This window comes from Calypte anna, chromosome 1 (genome assembly GCF_003957555.1).
Source record: "Calypte anna isolate BGI_N300 chromosome 1, bCalAnn1_v1.p, whole genome shotgun sequence".
Lineage (NCBI taxonomy): Eukaryota > Metazoa > Chordata > Aves > Apodiformes > Trochilidae > Calypte > Calypte anna.
Window position 1 is genome coordinate 47548363 of NC_044244.1, and position 18344 is coordinate 47566706.

The 18344-nt window shown below is 42.2% G+C and overlaps 2 protein-coding genes across 2 annotated transcripts in view; one reads left to right on the forward strand and one right to left on the reverse strand.

Annotated features, from left to right (window-relative positions):
• The first annotated feature begins 5888 nt into the window (after nt 1-5888).
• LOC103539413 (aldo-keto reductase family 1 member B1) lies at nt 5889-14851 on the forward strand. Its single transcript, XM_030448504.1, has 10 exons — nt 5889-6028; nt 6828-6995; nt 8070-8186; nt 8846-8923; nt 9749-9871; nt 11548-11654; nt 11849-11930; nt 13010-13093; nt 13984-14066; nt 14365-14851. The coding sequence occupies exons 1-10, from the start codon at nt 5960-5962 to the stop codon at nt 14405-14407; spliced, it is 954 nt and encodes a 317-aa protein (XP_030304364.1). The 5' UTR covers nt 5889-5959; the 3' UTR covers nt 14408-14851.
• Nucleotides 14852-16457: 1606 nt separating this feature from the next.
• CALD1 (caldesmon 1) overlaps nt 16458-18344 on the reverse strand; it is a 91181-nt gene continuing 89294 nt past the window's right edge. The window contains exon 14 of the mRNA XM_030445684.1: nt 16458-18144. Within this exon, the coding sequence (XP_030301544.1) occupies nt 18116-18144 (29 nt within the window). The 3' untranslated portion in view covers nt 16458-18115. The remainder of the gene's footprint in view (nt 18145-18344) is intronic.

The following is an 18344-nucleotide window of genomic DNA, read 5'->3' on the forward strand; positions in this document are numbered from 1 at the left end:
GATAAAGAACTGGCTGGCTGGTCGCACACAAAGAGTTGCAGTCAGTTCAATGTCCAAATGGAGACCAGTTCATGAGTGGTGTTCCTCAGGGATCTGTATTGGGACTGACACTATTTAACATCTTTTTGACAACGTGGAAGAGTGGAATTGAATGCACCCTCAGCAAGTTTGCTGACAATGCCAAGCTGTGTGGTGTGGTTGACACACTGGAGTGAAGGCAGGCCATCCAGAGGGATCCTGAGAGGATTAAGAGGTGGGCCCATGACAACTTTCTGAAGTTCAACAAGTGCAAGGTCCTGCAACTGGGTAGGGGCAAACCTAAACACAGCTACAGGTTGGGTGGAATATGGATTGAGAACTAACAAGAAGGACTTGGGTGTGTTGGTTGGTGAGAAGCTCAACATGAGCCAGCAATGCACATTGTAGTCAAGAATAACAACCAGATCCTGGGTTGCATTAAAGAAACATGGCCAGCAGGTCAAGAGAGGTGATTCTACTCTTCTATTCTAGCCTGGTGACATCCCACTGGGAGTACTATGCCCAGTTCTGGAGTCCTCAGTACAGGAAAGACATGGGACTGTTCGAACAGGCCCAGAGAAGGGACATGAATATGATCAGAGGGCTGAAGCACCTCTCCTATGAAAATAGGCTGAGAGAGATGGGACTGTTCAGCCTGGAGAAGAGAAGGCTACAGGAAGATTTTAGGCCAGCCTTCCAGTACCAGAAGGGGTCCTACAGGAAGCTGAGCAGGGGATTTTTATAAGGGCATGTGGTGATATGGTAATGGTTTCAAACTGGTAGAGGTAGATTTAGATATTAGGGGAAAAAAATCGTAACTTTGAGGGTGATGAGACACTGACATGGGTTGCCCAGAGGAGTTGTGCCTGCCTCCTCCCTGGAAATGTTCAAGACCAGGTTAGATGGGGTTCTTCACCATGAGGGTAGTAAGCTATTGGAATAAGTTGCCTAGAGAGGTTGTTGATACTCCTTTCCTGGAGGTGTTTAAGGCCAGGCTGGATGGGGCTTTGGGCAGCCTGGTCTAGAGAAAGTATTCCTGCATGTGGCAGGGAGATTGGAAACAGATGATCTTTAAGGTCCCTTCCAACCCAAACCATTCTATGATTACCATCTCCACCATGGTCAAAGGCTGACCTCTGCTGCCTCTCTGCACACACTAAGATAAGCTATAGATCTTCCAGACACCAAAACATCTTAGAGGTTGCTTCACAAAGCTGCTCAAAAAAAGCCCCCAAAAAGAACAGGGAAGGTCTCAGCACTATTACATCTCCAGCACAGGTAGAATGGCCAGGGAACAGAAGGAAAGTGCTTCCAAAGTCCATGAATAGTTCTCCCCACAGCTGTTGTACCAGTACCAATTAAGCCACTCTTGGCCGGGACACAACTGGTCCAAAAGTAAAACAAGCAAGAAGTAAAGAGTTACTCATGCCTTGTAGAATCTATATCTGTGGGCAACACCTCCTCTGAAGAAGAAAGTGCACAAACAGGTATGATGAAATGCATTGGTTAAGGAGGGCAACAAATTGAACTTCTTTCCGTTGGCTATGGGTTTCTTATGAAGTGAAAGAGGGTTCATGGTAAGAAGGAGTTGATTTCAGCTTCACTCATTCAGTCCCTCTCAAGGAACACAAGTCTGTTGCAAGCACATCCATCTCTTGGATCCTTTCTGTTCTGAAGGCCTTGAATCCAGGTAGTCACCTCATGGTCACCCCTGTCTTGAGCTAAATCTCAACTGCTGCCTTCACTTTAAACAACCTCCCAGAGAGATGCCCCTTCAGTTCATTCACCTTGTAGCTCTGACATCAGTGTTCCAACCTCATCCTCCCCCCAGCATACTGTGGGAGATGCTTTTTTGCAGGGCCTTTCTATAGTGACCTCTACATGAATATTGGCATTCAGATCAGGAAGGCACGTTATGAGGTGATTCCAGTGGGCACCACCCCTTCCAAGGATGCATCTCCAGCTGCCATCAAGCTTCTTTGCCATACACAAATTTGTTCCCTGCCGCTGAGGTGAAATCCAAGGCTATCTGTAGCAAATAGTCTCCTTTACGCAGCTCTGCTTCTTAGCACAGCCTTTACCTGAGCCTCCATTAAATGGACACTAACAACAGTCAAAAGATTGTACAGGAGAATAAAATATACTTAAAAAATGCCAACAGCCTTGATTTTTACACATCAACCTGATCAGCACAAGCTTGAAAAGACTTTGCTTGAGATACTGGAGGGTAGGGAGAAACATCATTTCTTTCTTCCACCCATGTTGCAGGTTTAGGAAGAGCAGATGGGTGCAATAGCTGCAAAATAGGCATCATCCAAAATCAAAACTGAATGTGAACTCAAAGGCTTCCAACTCCACAGTTGCATGCAACACTTTTGCTACTTTATCTCCCATCTCAACTGGAAACCTCAGTTGAACAAAAAAAACTGCAGAGCCAGGGAGCTTGGAAACTGAGTGCATCTCAGCCCAGGAGCCTATGCAGTCGGCAGGTCTCTCAAAACTTACTAAACCAGGAGAAAAGAGCTTTATCAAAAAAACTCCCTCTGCTTTGTTACAAACCCTGGAACACTCACAGATCTTCCAGTAACCAATTTGTTTCAAAAAACAAGGATGCCCCGACATATCTCATGGGAACATTCCCAGCCTGGAGAAGAGTTGCAGGCAGAGAAACATGATTTGAAATGGGTTGGATGTCTACACCCATGCACCAAGCCCCTGAAGAACTGCTGCTAGGTCAGCTTTCTGCCTGCAAAAGAGCAAGAGCTTTGCTGCAGGAGAAGGGATTTACAACAAGCTGCTTCTTGTCAGTGCAGCAAAACGTACTCCTTATTTCCAAATGGACACAAAGTGGATGCCTGCTGAACTCGCAGCTGAAATGCCAGCCACGAGTGACTGTGGCAGCCATCCAGGAGAACAAGCTCAAAACCTGTTGCTGGCCACCATCCCATGAAGTGACAGCCAGTTTTGAATACATCCAGCATGTTTGCCCTTCCTGTGGCTACGTCTCCACTTGCCTCCACACGCTGCAGCCTGAGGCTGGGTGCCCCAGGAGGGCTGCCAGGGAACCCAGGGCAGGATGGGGATGTGACTCAGCTAAAATACAGGGGACTGAAGAGAGCTTGTAGGGACCCAAGCATCTCTCCTATAAGGAGAGGATGAGAGCTGAGGCTCTTTTAGCCTGGTGATGAGAAGGTTCAGCGGGGTCTTATAAATATATAAAAATACCAGAGGGGAGGGTGCAAAGGATGGAGCCAGGCTCTTCTCAGTGGTTCTCAGTGATAGGGGAAAGCCAAGAGGCACAAAATGAAAGGGAGCAATATCCTTCTAAACAGTTTCAAACACTACTGTGGTGGTTCCTGAGCACTGGCACGAGAGACAGACACGTCTCTCGTCTTGGAGGCACTTAAAATTTATCTGGACATGGTTCTGGGCAACCTTCTTTAGGCAGCCCTGTTTGAGCAAGGGAGCTGGACAAGGTGACTTGTAGAGGACCCTTCCAACCTACCTCACCCTTCCATGATTCTGTTATTTTCTACTTTTCATTATTATTTCTACAGTTCATTATTTCACATTTGTAATGCCATTATTTTTGCAATCAATACATAACAATGGCGAATCTTGCACCATCTTGTACATTTCTCTCTGAAGCAATTGACTCTCCACATCTTTCTTCAAGAAAAAAAATAACAAAATCCACATCCGGAACACATTTCCTATCCTTTTCCCTTATTTCATTCACCTGTTAGGTCTGCAGAAGGAGACGTTTGTGACAGGCTCCTTAGTGGTTAGTTCAGAAAAATAATGTGCAATACTTCCCCAAGGAACCCGAACAGCAAGGCTGCCTCATGTTGGGGCTTTCTAACTAAGTATTTTCATCTGAACAAAACCCTTTCCAATAATATTGGACCAGCCTCAGAAGAGATTTTCTTTTGCATATCAGAATTTAACCAAAGGATGACCATAAATGAGCACCATTACTGCCTAGAAAAGTCACTCTAAAGGAAGGACAACTCTAAAGCAGACACTAGAAAACATCCAGTCAGGTGACAGTAATGCCTTGAAAATAATGACCATGCTTGAAAAAGTTACAGACAAGTCACCTCCTTCATCTGCACTCTCTGATTCATGAAACAGCAGGGCAGGGTGCAGCAGGGCACTGCAGGGAGCTTCAAGCTTTCCAGAGAGTAAAAGTACCATGACTCACCTAAAACATTAAGGTGAATGGGCATCCGTCATCACTTGTACAATGCTCAGCAAAGAGTAAAGAAGAAAAAAAAAAAAAAAGAAAAAAAAAAAAAGAAAAAAAAGAATTTGAACTCCCATAAAGTCAAGTTTTATATAGCTATAAATTAAGATAGTTATCTTTCTCCATACAGATAAAGCAATTAGGTAAAACAGAGCAGTAATATCCAAATGGTAAAAATCTGTACACATAATTGTGTCCTTCCAGCCCGTGCTGTAGCTGTTGCCAAAATACTTCCCGGCTCCTCCATAGCCCCTAGGAAGTTTACTCCAAAATCATTAAGGCCTGGCCAGCAGCTGTCCATACTTTCCTGTGCTCAAGAGGCAATGTCACTGCACTCCTTGCTCTCCAGATATCTTCTGGAAGCCTCCCAGGTTGGACCCCAAAGCTGCACACAAGAAGTCCCCCACAAACATATGGAAGTTTTCAGGATCTATTGCACTTCCCATATAGGAACCATGGTTGAGGAACAGCATGTGCAAGGATGCTGTTCCCCATGGTTTTTGTACTAGCACCAGCAAGGCCACCCTTGGCTGGGACAGAACTGGTCCAAATGTTAAACAATCAGGAGATAGAGAATGACTCGTCTATTCATATCTTACAGTATCCATATCTGTGTGCACTAACTTATCTGAAGAAGATAGTGCACAAATAAGAACAATGAAATGCATTAGTTAAGGAAAGCAGCAAATCAAACTTTGTCCTACTGGCTGTTGGTGTCTGATGGGGTGAAAGGTTCACAGCCAGGAGAAGTTGATGGCAGCTTCACCTATATACCACCTCTCAATGAATACAAGTTTGTTGCAAGCATATCCATCTTCTGTTCTGAAGGCCTGAGATCCAGGCAGTTCTTAATCCCTTGCTTTTCCCCTTTCTTTGGTTGTTTAGCAGTCATGTTTTCCAGCAATCCTAAGTCCCTCTCTCCACTACAAACTGTATTTGATGCTCTTGGGACCATCTTCAGCAAACAGTGGGGATTTTTCATGGCTTTCCTCTCCAGTCCAGTTTTTTTGAGAAGAGCTGGCTATTGCTATGGAGGGGTTTAGTGACAGAGAATTGATGGACAGGGCCCTTAGAAGTCAGTGGATAAGTATAAGAATATTTGGTTGGGCAACAAATCCCTTTTACAGCCTCTGACACCCTACTGATACCGGCTTTAGTTGAGCACAGGGAACGGATGCCCTCACACAGACTGATGCAAGGGGAGAGCACAACGGGAGCCCACCCCTCTGCAAGGACAGGGGATGCAGAATCTGTCTAAAAGTAAGACCATGTTATCTTCTAGAAAATTCCTCTGCAAGCAGCGGGTAAGCCTAATATTTTATAGGATAAAAGTTGGAAATTTCACCACTCGAGAGTACCTGAGAAAAGCCAGATACCCATCGCAGCAATTCTCCTGGCACCCATCAGGCTCTCCCCACTGGAGAAGAACAAAGTGCCCAAGTTCATCATCAAGGTCTTTGCTTTTAGTCTTTTTAATGCAAAACCAAAATCCCCTTTACATCGGCCTTCTGAAGCCAACCAAAATCACGAATCTCGTGCCTCACGTCTAATGAAACGCGTGTGGCAGCGGGGGAAAGGGGGGGGGGGGAGAGCGGGCGTGGACCGAGGCGGGGCAGTTCCGCGACTTAAAGGGCCGTGGGGCCTCCCTGAGCACGTACCGAAGGACGGGCAGACAGACAGACACCTGTGGACACCATGGCGAGCCCCTGCGTGGAGCTGAGCAACAAGATGAAGATGCCCAGCCTGGGGCTAGGCACTTGGCAGGTAGCGGGGTGGGCAGAGAAACGCTGGTCCGGCAGGCGCTGCTGAGATGAAAAGGGGGGGGGGGGGAGGAAGAGGGGAATTAAAGCCAAACCAACGTGGGTGGTTTGGGGGCATCGGTCTCGCCGCCCGCCCACAGCATCCGCGTCGATCGCGGCCGCTTGTGTAACCGGGCGGGCTGCCAGGAGTGAGGGAGGGGGGCCGAGGCGTGGGGGAGGAGAGGGAAAGAGGGCTCAGGAAGCAACAATCAGAGAAAAAAACAAGCGGAAAAAACCCAGGAGATGAAGAAGGTAGAGGGAGGCAAAATAAAGAGAAGGGGAAGGAACAGAGGAAACCAAGACGAGAGAAACAAAATAGATTGCTAAAGGCAGCGGGTCTGGCCCGAGGGTGGCAGCCCAGGGATGGGGTCAGAGCCTGGCCGGAGCAGCAGCGCCATCAAACTGCCCCCGTGGGGAGGGGTCTGTGGGAGGTGAACTGCCCAAAATGCTTGGGCAACACTGAGAGCAAAAAGAGGGGAATTTTCAAGGGTTGGGCTCGATGATCTCTGAGGTCCCTTCCAACCCAGCCAATTCTATTCTATGAGTCCAGATGTCTCACAGAAACCGACTCCTTTCTGCTCTGTTCCATTTGACAACAAAAATACTGTTCGCTGGGGAAGCTGAAACTCGGTTTAAGTACAGGTGACAAGAAAGCTCTGCCAGCAGCTGGAAAGGGAGACTTGTGCTGAGCTCTCACAGCAGTTGCAGCGAGCTCTGTTAGGAGGCTGTGGGAGAGCTCATGGTTTGGTTGTGTTTGCTTTCAGGCTCCTCCTGGAAAGGTGGAAGAGGTGGTGAAGCATGCTATCGATGTAGGCTACCGCCTCTTTGACTGTGCCTATTTCTACCAGAATGAAAATGAGATAGGGAATGCAGTCCAGCAGAAGATCAAGGAGGGGGCTGTGAAACGGGAGGACCTCTTCATTGTCACCAAGGTACAAGGAGGCAACATTATTGGGGCATTTCACTTAATTAGAAACCTCTGTCCCATCTGTCAAGTAACCTGAGGACTTACTCCCTTCTACAATAACGATTTCATGGTTGCCTTTTTATGTGCTATAAATTCCATTCCTTATTTGCAATTCAGACTGAGCTTTAGCTAAGGAAACATTGACAGCTTTGGAAAATAGCATGGCTATTGCTGTTCTAATAATTTAATTAATTCATAATTTACATCTGTTAAATCACTTAGTTGTACTAAAGGTTCATTTTCAAGCACCCTAGACAGATCAGAAAAAAAAAACCCAAACCAACAAATAAATGAATACAGAGGTGCTGTGCTACTTACTGGCTTGCAAGGCATCTGAAAATACTGCTATGTACAAAATGTAAAGCTGGAAGGGAAGGGAAACTAAAGAATGAGACTACAGTCTGAAGTATTTTCCCTGTATTTTCTTTGTTTCTTCATCTCCTCTAGCTGTCTCAGCAATGCCCTTTACCAAAAGGTGAGAACACCTTGGCTTCAAAAGCTTATGACTTGAGGTTTTCATTAATAAAACTAGAAAACACTGAGGATAACTAAACTTTCTCACATGCTTTTCATTTTTGTTAAAGAGGTTTTTATTTGAATAATACATGCAAGTCCTATTTAAATGACCTGAATTTTCATTTTAAAAAAAGAAATAAAACTGCCAAGAGTTCACCCTATAGACATTTAAAAGGGACAGTTGAGTATCTATGAGCTGCTAAACACTCAAAATTTAGGCTGAAAGAAAAATAAAAACCTAACATTAACAGCTTTGCTGGGTCAGACACACTTGGCAGAGTGTGACATTTATTCCTGAGAACCTCTTTACAAAAGTAGGAGTATCTTCTCTACTGAATGCCTTATTTGTGGTTTGTTTGTCTTACTGTTAAAATATTGGCATCCATTGGATTAGCATCCATTTGGTGTGCACTTGGGAGGGGGAGGAGGGAATTGTCCTCTCAGACTACCAAGGGAGAATCTGTCCCCTGGTCTGGACTGTGGAAAATGTAGAGTCATGATCACTCTTGGTGTTTTCCCACAGTTGTGGAACACGTTTCATGAGAAGTCCCTGGTTAAGGTGGCATGCAAGAAGAGCCTTGATGCACTGCAACTGGACTACCTTGACCTCTACCTGATTCACTTCCCTATGGGATTCAAGGTAGTCCTGCTTTATATTCCTCTTCTCCTTACTTGAATAGAAAGATGGTGTATTCTCTCATCTACACTGGGATCATTTTCACTATGCAACTGGGAGATGCTATGGTTCCTTCCCTGGAGTGCCATGCTTTAGCATGTGGGTCTGGCTTTCCACACTTGTCATAGGTATGACCACTGCTAATGAGCCCCTTGGGTCTTCAGAGAAACTGGAAACAACCCATGATGATGCTTTTTGGGATTTCCTCCTTCTGCTGGGCTGGAACAGTGTAAATATACCAGGTTTTGGAGATGTTGTCTTATCTGGATTAACCAACTGTTAAAAATGAAGCACAGTGCAGAAAGAACATACTCCTTGTTTTCACCACTTTACACCTGGGTAAAATAACTAAAAAAGCCAGAATAAAAAGTTCTCTTCTTGCTAAATCTCCTTAAATTGGTTACGTAATTGCTGTTATTTCTACTCTTTGTAAGCAGGGATCGATTGTAGAAATATGGCCCTCATCCAAACCAAGAGACTGGTGAACATGCATAGTTTTTAGTTCTGCAATATGTTTAAATAACTTATACCTCAGTGCCTAGCATTCCAATCAAAAGTGCTAGGAAACAGTAGGACTTAGAATTATTTAAAAAAAAGTCTTTGTATTATCTGCCTTGAAACAGGCTGGTGAGGAACTGCAGCCTCTGGATGACAAGGGTATGAGTATCCCCAGTGATACTGATTTTCTGGATACATGGGAGGTAAGTTAATGTGTGCTCTTTTGAGTGGAGATCTGCATGGGCCATAAGATTAAGGGATCGGTTTGGGTACAGAGGAAAATTTTGACAAGGAGAGCTGCTGCTACCTTTTTTTTTTTGAGGAGCAACAAGTATGTTTTTAAGGAGACTAAACAGTAGGAAAACTATCAGCACTATAGGTGTTGTCACTAAAATAATATTTGAATCTGCACAATGGTAGAATTGAAGCATAGAATAATCTGGGTGTGGCTGTTAGTTTACTGGGTGTTTCATACAGATAGGGAATTCTCACTTACCAGTGCTGGGCATCAGTATTTCAGGCTGCCCTTGAATCCTCCTTTCCTTGCGGACTGAGAGGATTCAGGGTCTGCTTCTGTTACAGATCTGGCAATCAATAGTTCTGTCTAGAACAGCAGATTACAGTTGCATTAAAGCATTTTCAGGTAACTGAGTTTAAGGCGACATCCTCCCTGCTGTATTCTGCCAACTCGGAGGTAGTGTGGTGGCATCAGAGGAGATGGGGGGGCCTCCTTTGCTTTTTTTTTTTTTTTCCCTAATAAAATGACATCCAAAAAAGACAAAGCAAAATATTTGTCTTCCCATTTCAAAAGGGTTGGCTAAGCCATTCTTTTTATATTGCTTTAGCATTGTTGAAGGCACATAAAGCATACAGGTAATACAAGGTGCAAAGATTTTTTAATTTGAAATACTATTATTTAATCTAGGGTGGGTTGTTTATTGGTTTTTCACTAGTTTTAGGGAAATAAAATAGTGTATCTGACAGTAATACTGCCTCATAAACACATGCTGGTTGCCCTTATTCATTAGGCCATGGAAGAGCTGGTGGACTGTGGCCTGGTAAAAGCTATTGGTGTCTCCAACTTTAACCATGAGCAGATTGAAAGAATCTTGAACAAGCCGGGACTGAAATACAAGCCCGTAAATAACCAGGTAAGACTTTTATTTCCATTGATGTCGACTGACTTTGGAATATTCTTAAATATATTCTTGCTACACTTCAGGCCTAAAACTGACTCCTGACATGATCTTTAAATAGTTTTGGTGCCAAGGAAAGATACTGCAAAGCACCAGGTATTTTTGGTATTCTGAAAGTCCCATCAAGACAGTACTGCCTGCAATATCCAAGGCTTTGGTAAGGTGTCAATATGGATGTTTTTTAGCCTACAGGGATGTCAACAGAGGACTTCTTTGTAGACTTGGGTGTATATAACACAGTGGAGATTTGAGAGCAATACTGTAAAAACCAGTATGGATTATTCATATTACAGTGATAGAAAATGAGATAATTTCTAAACAGTGATAAAAAGTGAGAATATCCACTACCTTGTGTAAGGCATTGCAACTTTCTTCTACATGTCCTCTTTCACCCTCCCACTGTCACAGGCTCTTTTCTGCCAGCCCTGGGATAACCAGCAAAATCCCTACTGCAAGCTTCTACACAGTTATAGGAATATGCAGGAATGTTCTGACTCATTCACGAGACTTACTTATTTTTTAACATTAAATGAACCATTTCAATAAACCAGTATAAAAGGAGGGTTGAAGTATACAATTATAAAAAGAAAATTCTCACCTGGTACCTCAAGCATGAAATCACAGGACAGCAGGGGCATCAGGACCTTCTGACTTTCTTCCATATGCAGCTTCTCTGCACTTGGCTGAGGGTGCTGAATGCTCATCTCTGATGCCTTTGAAATATCCAGGGAAATGCCTACGTTGGATCCTAGGCAGGAATGGTTCTGCCTGTGCTTGGAGCTAGCCAGGTTCAGCACAAGAGGGTCTTGCGATGATTTTATTGAGGGTTGCAAAGTTTTGGTGGGAATGGAAATAACAATTCCCAAAGCTGCAGCAGCTTTGATTCTGTAAGGGACTTCAGGCTATGACTCCAGTTTGCTTCTCCATGGGGGTGTCTGTGCCACACACTGTTGTTACAGTAGTTGCCTAGTCTAGCTCAGGTCTAAATAAACTACTTTACCTGAATTTTATGTTACCATGCCTGGTAGCAAAGCTAAACTTTTAGAAATTGATGGGTATGTGCATGCAGTTCATATGTAGCCCTGTGGTTTTAATATGGCTTGTGGAAAGTTGAGCAGCATCCCCGTGCAGGATCCTGTTGTTTCCAGTTAAAGAATGTCTTGTCCAAATGGATGGTTGCAGCATGGTTTGAGGTAACCTAGGGAAGCTCATTTCCCAGAGCTTCTTCAAGAGTCAGGGGGACTCCTTGAAAAGAGGGTGAGTGACTCGGAGCAGAAATTAAACTTCAAGTATTTTGAGCTGCCCCTCTGAAGATGCAGTCCTACTCTCCAGGAGTCGTGGAAGATTGATTACCCTGATTCCTGCTAACAGCACTTTCATTCTTTTCATCTATTTCTCACTATCTTTGCATAATATGCAGCATTAGGAAATTAGCCCACTTCTCTGTGCCAAGCCTCTAGACTTGTGGTGACACAAAAAGTTGTGACACAACTTTTTTGTAAGATAGATATTAATCATGATATTGGGAGTCTTCACATTTTCTTTATCCCCAGAGGAATTAAATGTTGGTTATGCTACAGAGCTCAGTGCAGTCTGTCTCCATTTCAGTCACCATGTTTCTGTGCTTGCAGATCGAGTGTCATCCATACCTCACCCAGGAAAAGTTGATCAAGTACTGTCAGTCCAAAGGGATTGCTGTGACTGCATACAGCCCCCTTGGCTCTCCTAATCGCCCCTGGTAAGAAAGCATTGCAGCCTTTCTCTATACAAAACATAGAATTTGCAGCGTGGATCTTCGAGGCAACTGAAGGAAATAATGCAAGTATAATGCATTATTGTTTTGTTACAGATTATTTCACACAAAATGCCAGGCTTCCTGCAGGGAATCAAATGCCTCTCTACCATCAATATCCTGGCTTTTGTTTTTAATAGGGCCAAGCCAGGGGACCCTTCACTTCTGGATGAGCCCAAGATTAAAGAGATTGCAGCTAGACATCATAAAACCCCTGCCCAGGTAAGTGGAGTTGTCAGGCCAAACTATTTCTCCTCCTCAGACGTTTTTACAAGCTGATGGTCAGTCTTAGCAGATGCTGCCTTCTCTAAATATACCGTATCATGGGGCTGAACTATACTTGACTTTTCATACTTACCCAGTTCTTACTAGTATTCATAGAAATTATCAGGTATTTTGTAAGAGGTCTTGAATGCTGAGCTTTGCAGGGGATGATCAGCAGTGGTATGTGCTTCTCTCAGGTGTTCCTCTTCCTAGGAAGCTTTTTTCTACTCTCAGAGACATTCTTGCTCCCCAAGAACCTCTTTCCTCTGAGATTTACTTACAAATCATCAAGCCAACTCATTGCTCCTTAATCTAAAAAACCCAAGTTATTCCAAGTTATTCTAGAGAGAAGGCCTGTAATTTGCTTCCTTTTTGCTTGTGTTCATGAAGAATTGTTGAAAGCTGCTTGATTATTCAAGGTGAAATTTTTTCTCTGTTAATTGCTAGACACCCAAACGATTTTTTGCACAGGGTGTGCAAAAGGTGCACTTCAAATAAATCCACATGTTCACTAGCTATCAACCATAGTCATAGTATAAGATGGGCACAACAAGACAAAACATGGTGTGCAAAAGTCCTCTTTTGATGAAAGCTTTTAAAATCTATAATCACAGTTTTCCTTTCAAGGACTTCAATAAAAAAAACCTAAGTGGGGTACTTACCTGTGAGCCCAAAATAATCTGCAGTATCATACTCATTTGGTCTGAGCACCCTGAAGCAACATCATTTTTCTCCTGCTCTAAGTGGAAACACAAGAAATCCTCGAGAAGCCAGGATGTAGCAACAAAAAAAAATTATAGTTTGTCCTTAGACTGCAAAGAAATGCTGACACATCAAACCTTCTGTATGCAGATTGACAGAACCTTTTGAGGAGTGAATGTTTTTGTAGAAAGAGAAAATGGTTTGTGAATGGAAAAAAAGAAAAAAAAAAAGAAACAAACAAAAACCAAAAACAAAACCCCAAAGAGAACACAGAATGCCTTTGAACAGATTTCTTGGTCCTCCATTTTTCACACTCCTCTTTTGCCCTTTTCCAGGTTTTGATCCGGTTTCTCATCCAAAGAGATGTGATTGTCATTCCCAAGTCTGACAAACCACAGCGTGTTGAGGAAAACATAAAGGTGAAGTTTCTGTTGGGACTGCTGCCCCCTTTTTACACAGGATAGACACCCACACCCATATTTCCTTGGAGTTTTCAAACAACACCTAGGAGGCATTGGAAGGAAAGCACAGAGGTGTAAAGATCTGGGCTCAGTACTGCCTGATCATCTGCACTTGCTCTGTGGGGAAAAGCATTTTGTTCATGCCAGGAGGGAAATGGGTTGCACCAGGATGGTCTGAGCTTTATTGCCTTGGCAGGGGAATCCCAGCTTTGGACTTGTCCCCTGGGAGATGCTTGGTGAACCCTCTTTAGGGTGTAAAGGAAGAAATCATAAATTCCAGATGTGTTATGGTTTATGTCTCACCTTGAGGCTGTGGTTTCCGTTGACAGGGAGGTTCAGCTGGATTTTTGCTCAGAAAAAATCTTAGATGATATCTCTGTGTTATGTTCAATTGATAAGGTTACATTTTGGACTCACGTCTCCTATGAACCACCAGCAGTTCTTAGTTGACCAGTTAACTATGAGACAACTATTTGCAGTTGGTACCCAGGAGTCCTCTGTTTTAGCAGGAGTATTTATTGCTAGCTCTAGTATTTGTGATGCATTGAGTAATCCATCCATAGTACCTTAAGTTTTCTGTGTGCATCACAACACAAACTGCAGTGGTATTTGCGTTCAGCCACCCGGAACTATAACACATTGCTATGAACAGTGCCTCAGAAAAGGACTGTCTTGATTACTTCAAGGGTAACTTGGTATTTGGCTGAGAAATAAAATTATTTCTTAACTCTGTGTATTGTGGATGCATTATGTTCCTACCTCAAGTCATGAATGTATGAAGCACACCTAGTGGCTAACTACTCATGAACCTATGTAAGAAAAGCTTTTTTTGTTTGTTTCCCTTCCAGGTATTTGACTTTGAACTGTCGAAAAAGGAGATGGATGTCATCCTCAGCTTCAACAGGAACTGGAGGGCAGTTCCAGCACTCCAGTATGTTCTTTTTTATCCTAATTATCCACTAATCCTATATCTATATTTTAATCCACTATATCTTGAAAACATCCATGACTGAAACCAGGGAGAGCTCGTATCATAAACCGTGGACCTCTGATTTCAGAAGGGAGATTAATGCACAGCATTCTCCTCAGCATCTTGGTGTTGCATGTCCTTGTTCGCAAGCCTGTGTTCAAATTAATGACCGCAGCAAAACTTGAGTATGTTGGCAGTGGGTGGGGGAGACTGCACTAATCTCTACAATACCTAAATAACCAGTTATTTCTCTTTTCAGTGCTGTCAATCACAAGGACTACCCATTCAAAGCAGAATATTAATGCCACTGGTTTCTGCAAGACCTCTGCTTAACTCCTTCCAGATTAGAGGATGTATGCTGTAGCTGAGGCCTGAGGAATCTTTCTGGTTTTGACAATCACTAAGAGGAGTTACTTATCCTCCTTTTTTAGTATGGTATAAAAATGCTTCAGTAGGAATGGGTCTTTTGTCACGATGGTTAGCAGAAATCTGGTTTTGATTTCTAGTAGAAAGACAATGTCTCTTCATTTCCTTTTTTCATTGTCCTCCTTAATTAAAGACATGTTTAACAAAAAACTTTGGTTACTTACAAGATTTTGTATATGTAATTTCCAGTGCAGTCAGTACTACTGGCTCATAAGCTGCTGTCAAGGAATCCTGTCTTTAATTACTTTGCTTTTTTATATAGCTGTGATTTTTATAGTATGAATCTCTAATGCTTTAATATTTTATATTAATAAAATTTTAATAACAATAAAACTTAAGCAGTTTTGTGCTTAAATTGTCCATACAATGATTTATAAAACATGCCTGAAGTCTGGTTTTGGTTTGTTTTTTTTTAAATTTTAATACAGAGATAAATCAGTTTTTATAATTCTTGTACAAGGACAAAGCGACAACTTTGTGGCTTATGCATCAAACAGGATGGTGCTTTAGCTAGAACAAGGTTGTAAGTATTACTCCAAATAGTCCTCCCCCTCCAGACAACTAGAAACTGAATTCTTGTTTGATGAGAGGTGGAAAGTCAAAGTCAGCACCATATGCAGTGATAGCACACATAGTAGTACACCCAGCTAAACATAAAGGCTACCAACAAAATCAGACTGACTTGGTCTGAACATCTCAAACAATAATTATATTTTTGCACCTCTATTGGCAGCATTCAGAACAATATATGCAGATAAGGGTTGGCTTTATCTAAGGAAAACTCAATCTTTTTTTTTAAAAACACCAAGGCAAACCTTGAGATAGACTCTCAGTTGCTTTGAAGTCTTTTTTGGATGGGTAATGCTAGGCGAAATTTGGCATTCTGCACACTGACAAGAGAAAGCCTGGCTAAGATGCTGAGGGAACTGCAGGAAAGCATGACCAGGAGCTAAGGTGGCAATCTAGTATTGTCTGAAAAATCACCACCTCATAATGCTATCGAACAAAAAAAAACCCTACAGCATTGCTGACTCAAACACTGGGATGAACTCTTCACTTTGGTGAATGCTGCCAGGAGGAGGTGCTGGCTGATGGAAATAAGTTATGACTGCACCGATTCACAGTATTTCCTAAAAGTAAACCCGTGCCCAGCACACTTACACACACTCAGAAAAGGCAATAAGCAGGAGCAAAATAAACTTGCCTACATCAACAAGGGAAAGCAGCACTTCAACAGAGATTGCAGAGAAGTGTAGCACCATAGTTGATCGATACCAGGCAGGAGAACAGACATGCTTGCAAGCACACAAGCTGCTTTCAGGCTAAATTCAGTGGCATCTGATTATTTCTCCCCCACTGGCTCAGAAAGCTGTGCTTCCTACAACCTTCCCCCCTGGAGCAGGCAGCAGCCTTGAGGGGCCTCTTTTGGAGAGCCATGACCTGGTTAGAACAGAGTGTTACTGCTGTGCTGCCATTAGAGAAAAAATGAAGGGGGCAGGAGGACAATGGGAAAGCCAGAGCTCCCTAGTCTTGGTCTCTGTGATTATCCAAGCCTGGAAACACACAGCATCAAGGTAGGCAGAAGAAATGTGATGGTTCTTATACAGAAAACATTTTTCAAAGCAAGAAAGCAGATGGCTATGCTGCTAGGTCAGAACCTATTCGAGCACTCTGACTTCGGGATGGTGCACAGCTTCTGCTTTGTACTGATAAGCATGACAGCTAAGATTTTTTTTTTCCCCTCAATAATATGTAGATTAAAGCTGCTGATTTTACCACTTGGCTGTCGTGGTGTAGGACAGCACATCAGGACAGACATCCTTTGAGGTTCCTTGCAATAATCCCTTATTCTACACAGCTTTAGCACGATTCCCATTCCAGCTACACTAGTTTATTTCTACTCATTAACAAACAGGGGGCTGCTGATGGAAATACTCCATTTATTTATGGATGCAGTTTCAGAATACATTGTTCAAACAAATAATTTTTATTGCAGCTATTGGATGTGTTTGAAAGACTCAACGGAGTGTTTACAAAACCCCCGAACAAAAAAAAAACCATGACAACTCACAATGCCAGACACAGCTTCACCCCCTACAGAAAACTCTGTGCACCTTTATATGTAAACAAGATGTTTTAGCCAGGCAGGGGAGCTCATCTTTGGGTTGAAATATAACATCATTCATCTCTAGGAAGAAGTCAGGTGCTGTAAGAGATGGAAGTGGTGAAAAGGGAGGTCCCTGGTAGTTCTGATGCACAACAAAGCTGCTAACAATGTGCTCAGGAGGCTGCTTCAGTTTCTCAGTTTATGCCACCCATACACTGTAGGATGTAAATGCTAAACCGTATGGCATGTAAATGCAAACCAAGCTGACATCTTATAGTCATGTGTTTACTATATACAAATGAAAACATCTGTAAGTAAGATATTTGGGAGAGAGAGTTAAAAAGAAGCACTATAGAGTTTTACTTCGTTTTAGGTGAACATGGTGTACAGCACTGATGGATGGCAAGATTTAGTGTACAGTCATTTGAAACAAGCTCACACAACTGTGTTAAGGTTTGATTTTTTTTTCTTTTTAATTATGGTAGTTTTATATAAATTAAACTACAACGTTTTATACAAGTGACCTATTTTTGACCCTCTATACCCTTACCTTTTCCTCTTTTAAAAACTATACTTTCTTTTTAATTACCCATTACTGGGCAACTGACATTTAAAAATTTTTAATACTTATCTCACCATACCTCTAATGGTAATTATGAAATCTTACTATAGAGAAGTGTGTGATTTTGGCTTTACTCTTTTAAGCTGTGATACTGGCTAATTATGTATGTTTATTACTAAATATAATACTCCAGCATGTATTAAAGCATTCTACCATTAGTAGTGCCTTTAGGCTAACCTTTGAAAAGCTATGTGTGTATATATTCTAAATTGCATTCAATTACTAGTTACTAACAACAAAAAGAAATATCAGTACCGCTGTCAGCTAACATAATCATCCAAATTTAGGTATTAACTTAAACTAGAGTGGAAAAATTGATACTTAAAAAAAGTATAAAACAAGAAATTTAAAACGTTATTGATGCAGTATTTCTCATGACATGGGCGACTTACAGAAAATATTACATTGTCAACTAAAGATATTTCTTCCATGCCTTAATCTAAAGTGCAGAAAGAAAGTCTTCTGTATTACAAAAGTAACCACTGTTTTTAAAAGTTTACTGCATACCTTTCTTAAGCAACTTCACTTTACATGAGTTTTGGGTGGACCTCTTATGCCAGTTGAAATCACTGTTCAGATACATAGTTATGAATATCAGTAGGAGAGTCTATATACTTCACAGCATGGGTTTCTTTAGGAATAAAGGCTCTTGTGCAAAGGCAGTACTATTATGATGAATGTCTAGACTGATTATTAAATACAGTGCTAATATACATGGTTTTAACTGGAATAATGCAAAAAAAGACATTTTGGTAAATAAACATAAATATAAAAAGAACAGTTTAGCACTTTTTCCTTTTTTTTTTTTTTTTTTTTTTTTTCCCAACTGATTGGTCCAGCATTTTTTGTGGCCTTCTACGGTTCTTTCTCAAGTTGTCTCAAACCTGCTGAGAAAGAGAAAGATTAAAGACGGCTTGAAATAACCCAAACATATCTCTGAAACAGAGAAGGCATAACTCAAGATTAACACACAGCCTGACAAGCAGGCAGGATGCAAACTGGAATGCTGCTGTGCTCACGTACTGGGGATGCTCAGAGGTAGTCCCCAAGAGAACAAGCAGGATTTCAGTCCTCTGACAGACAG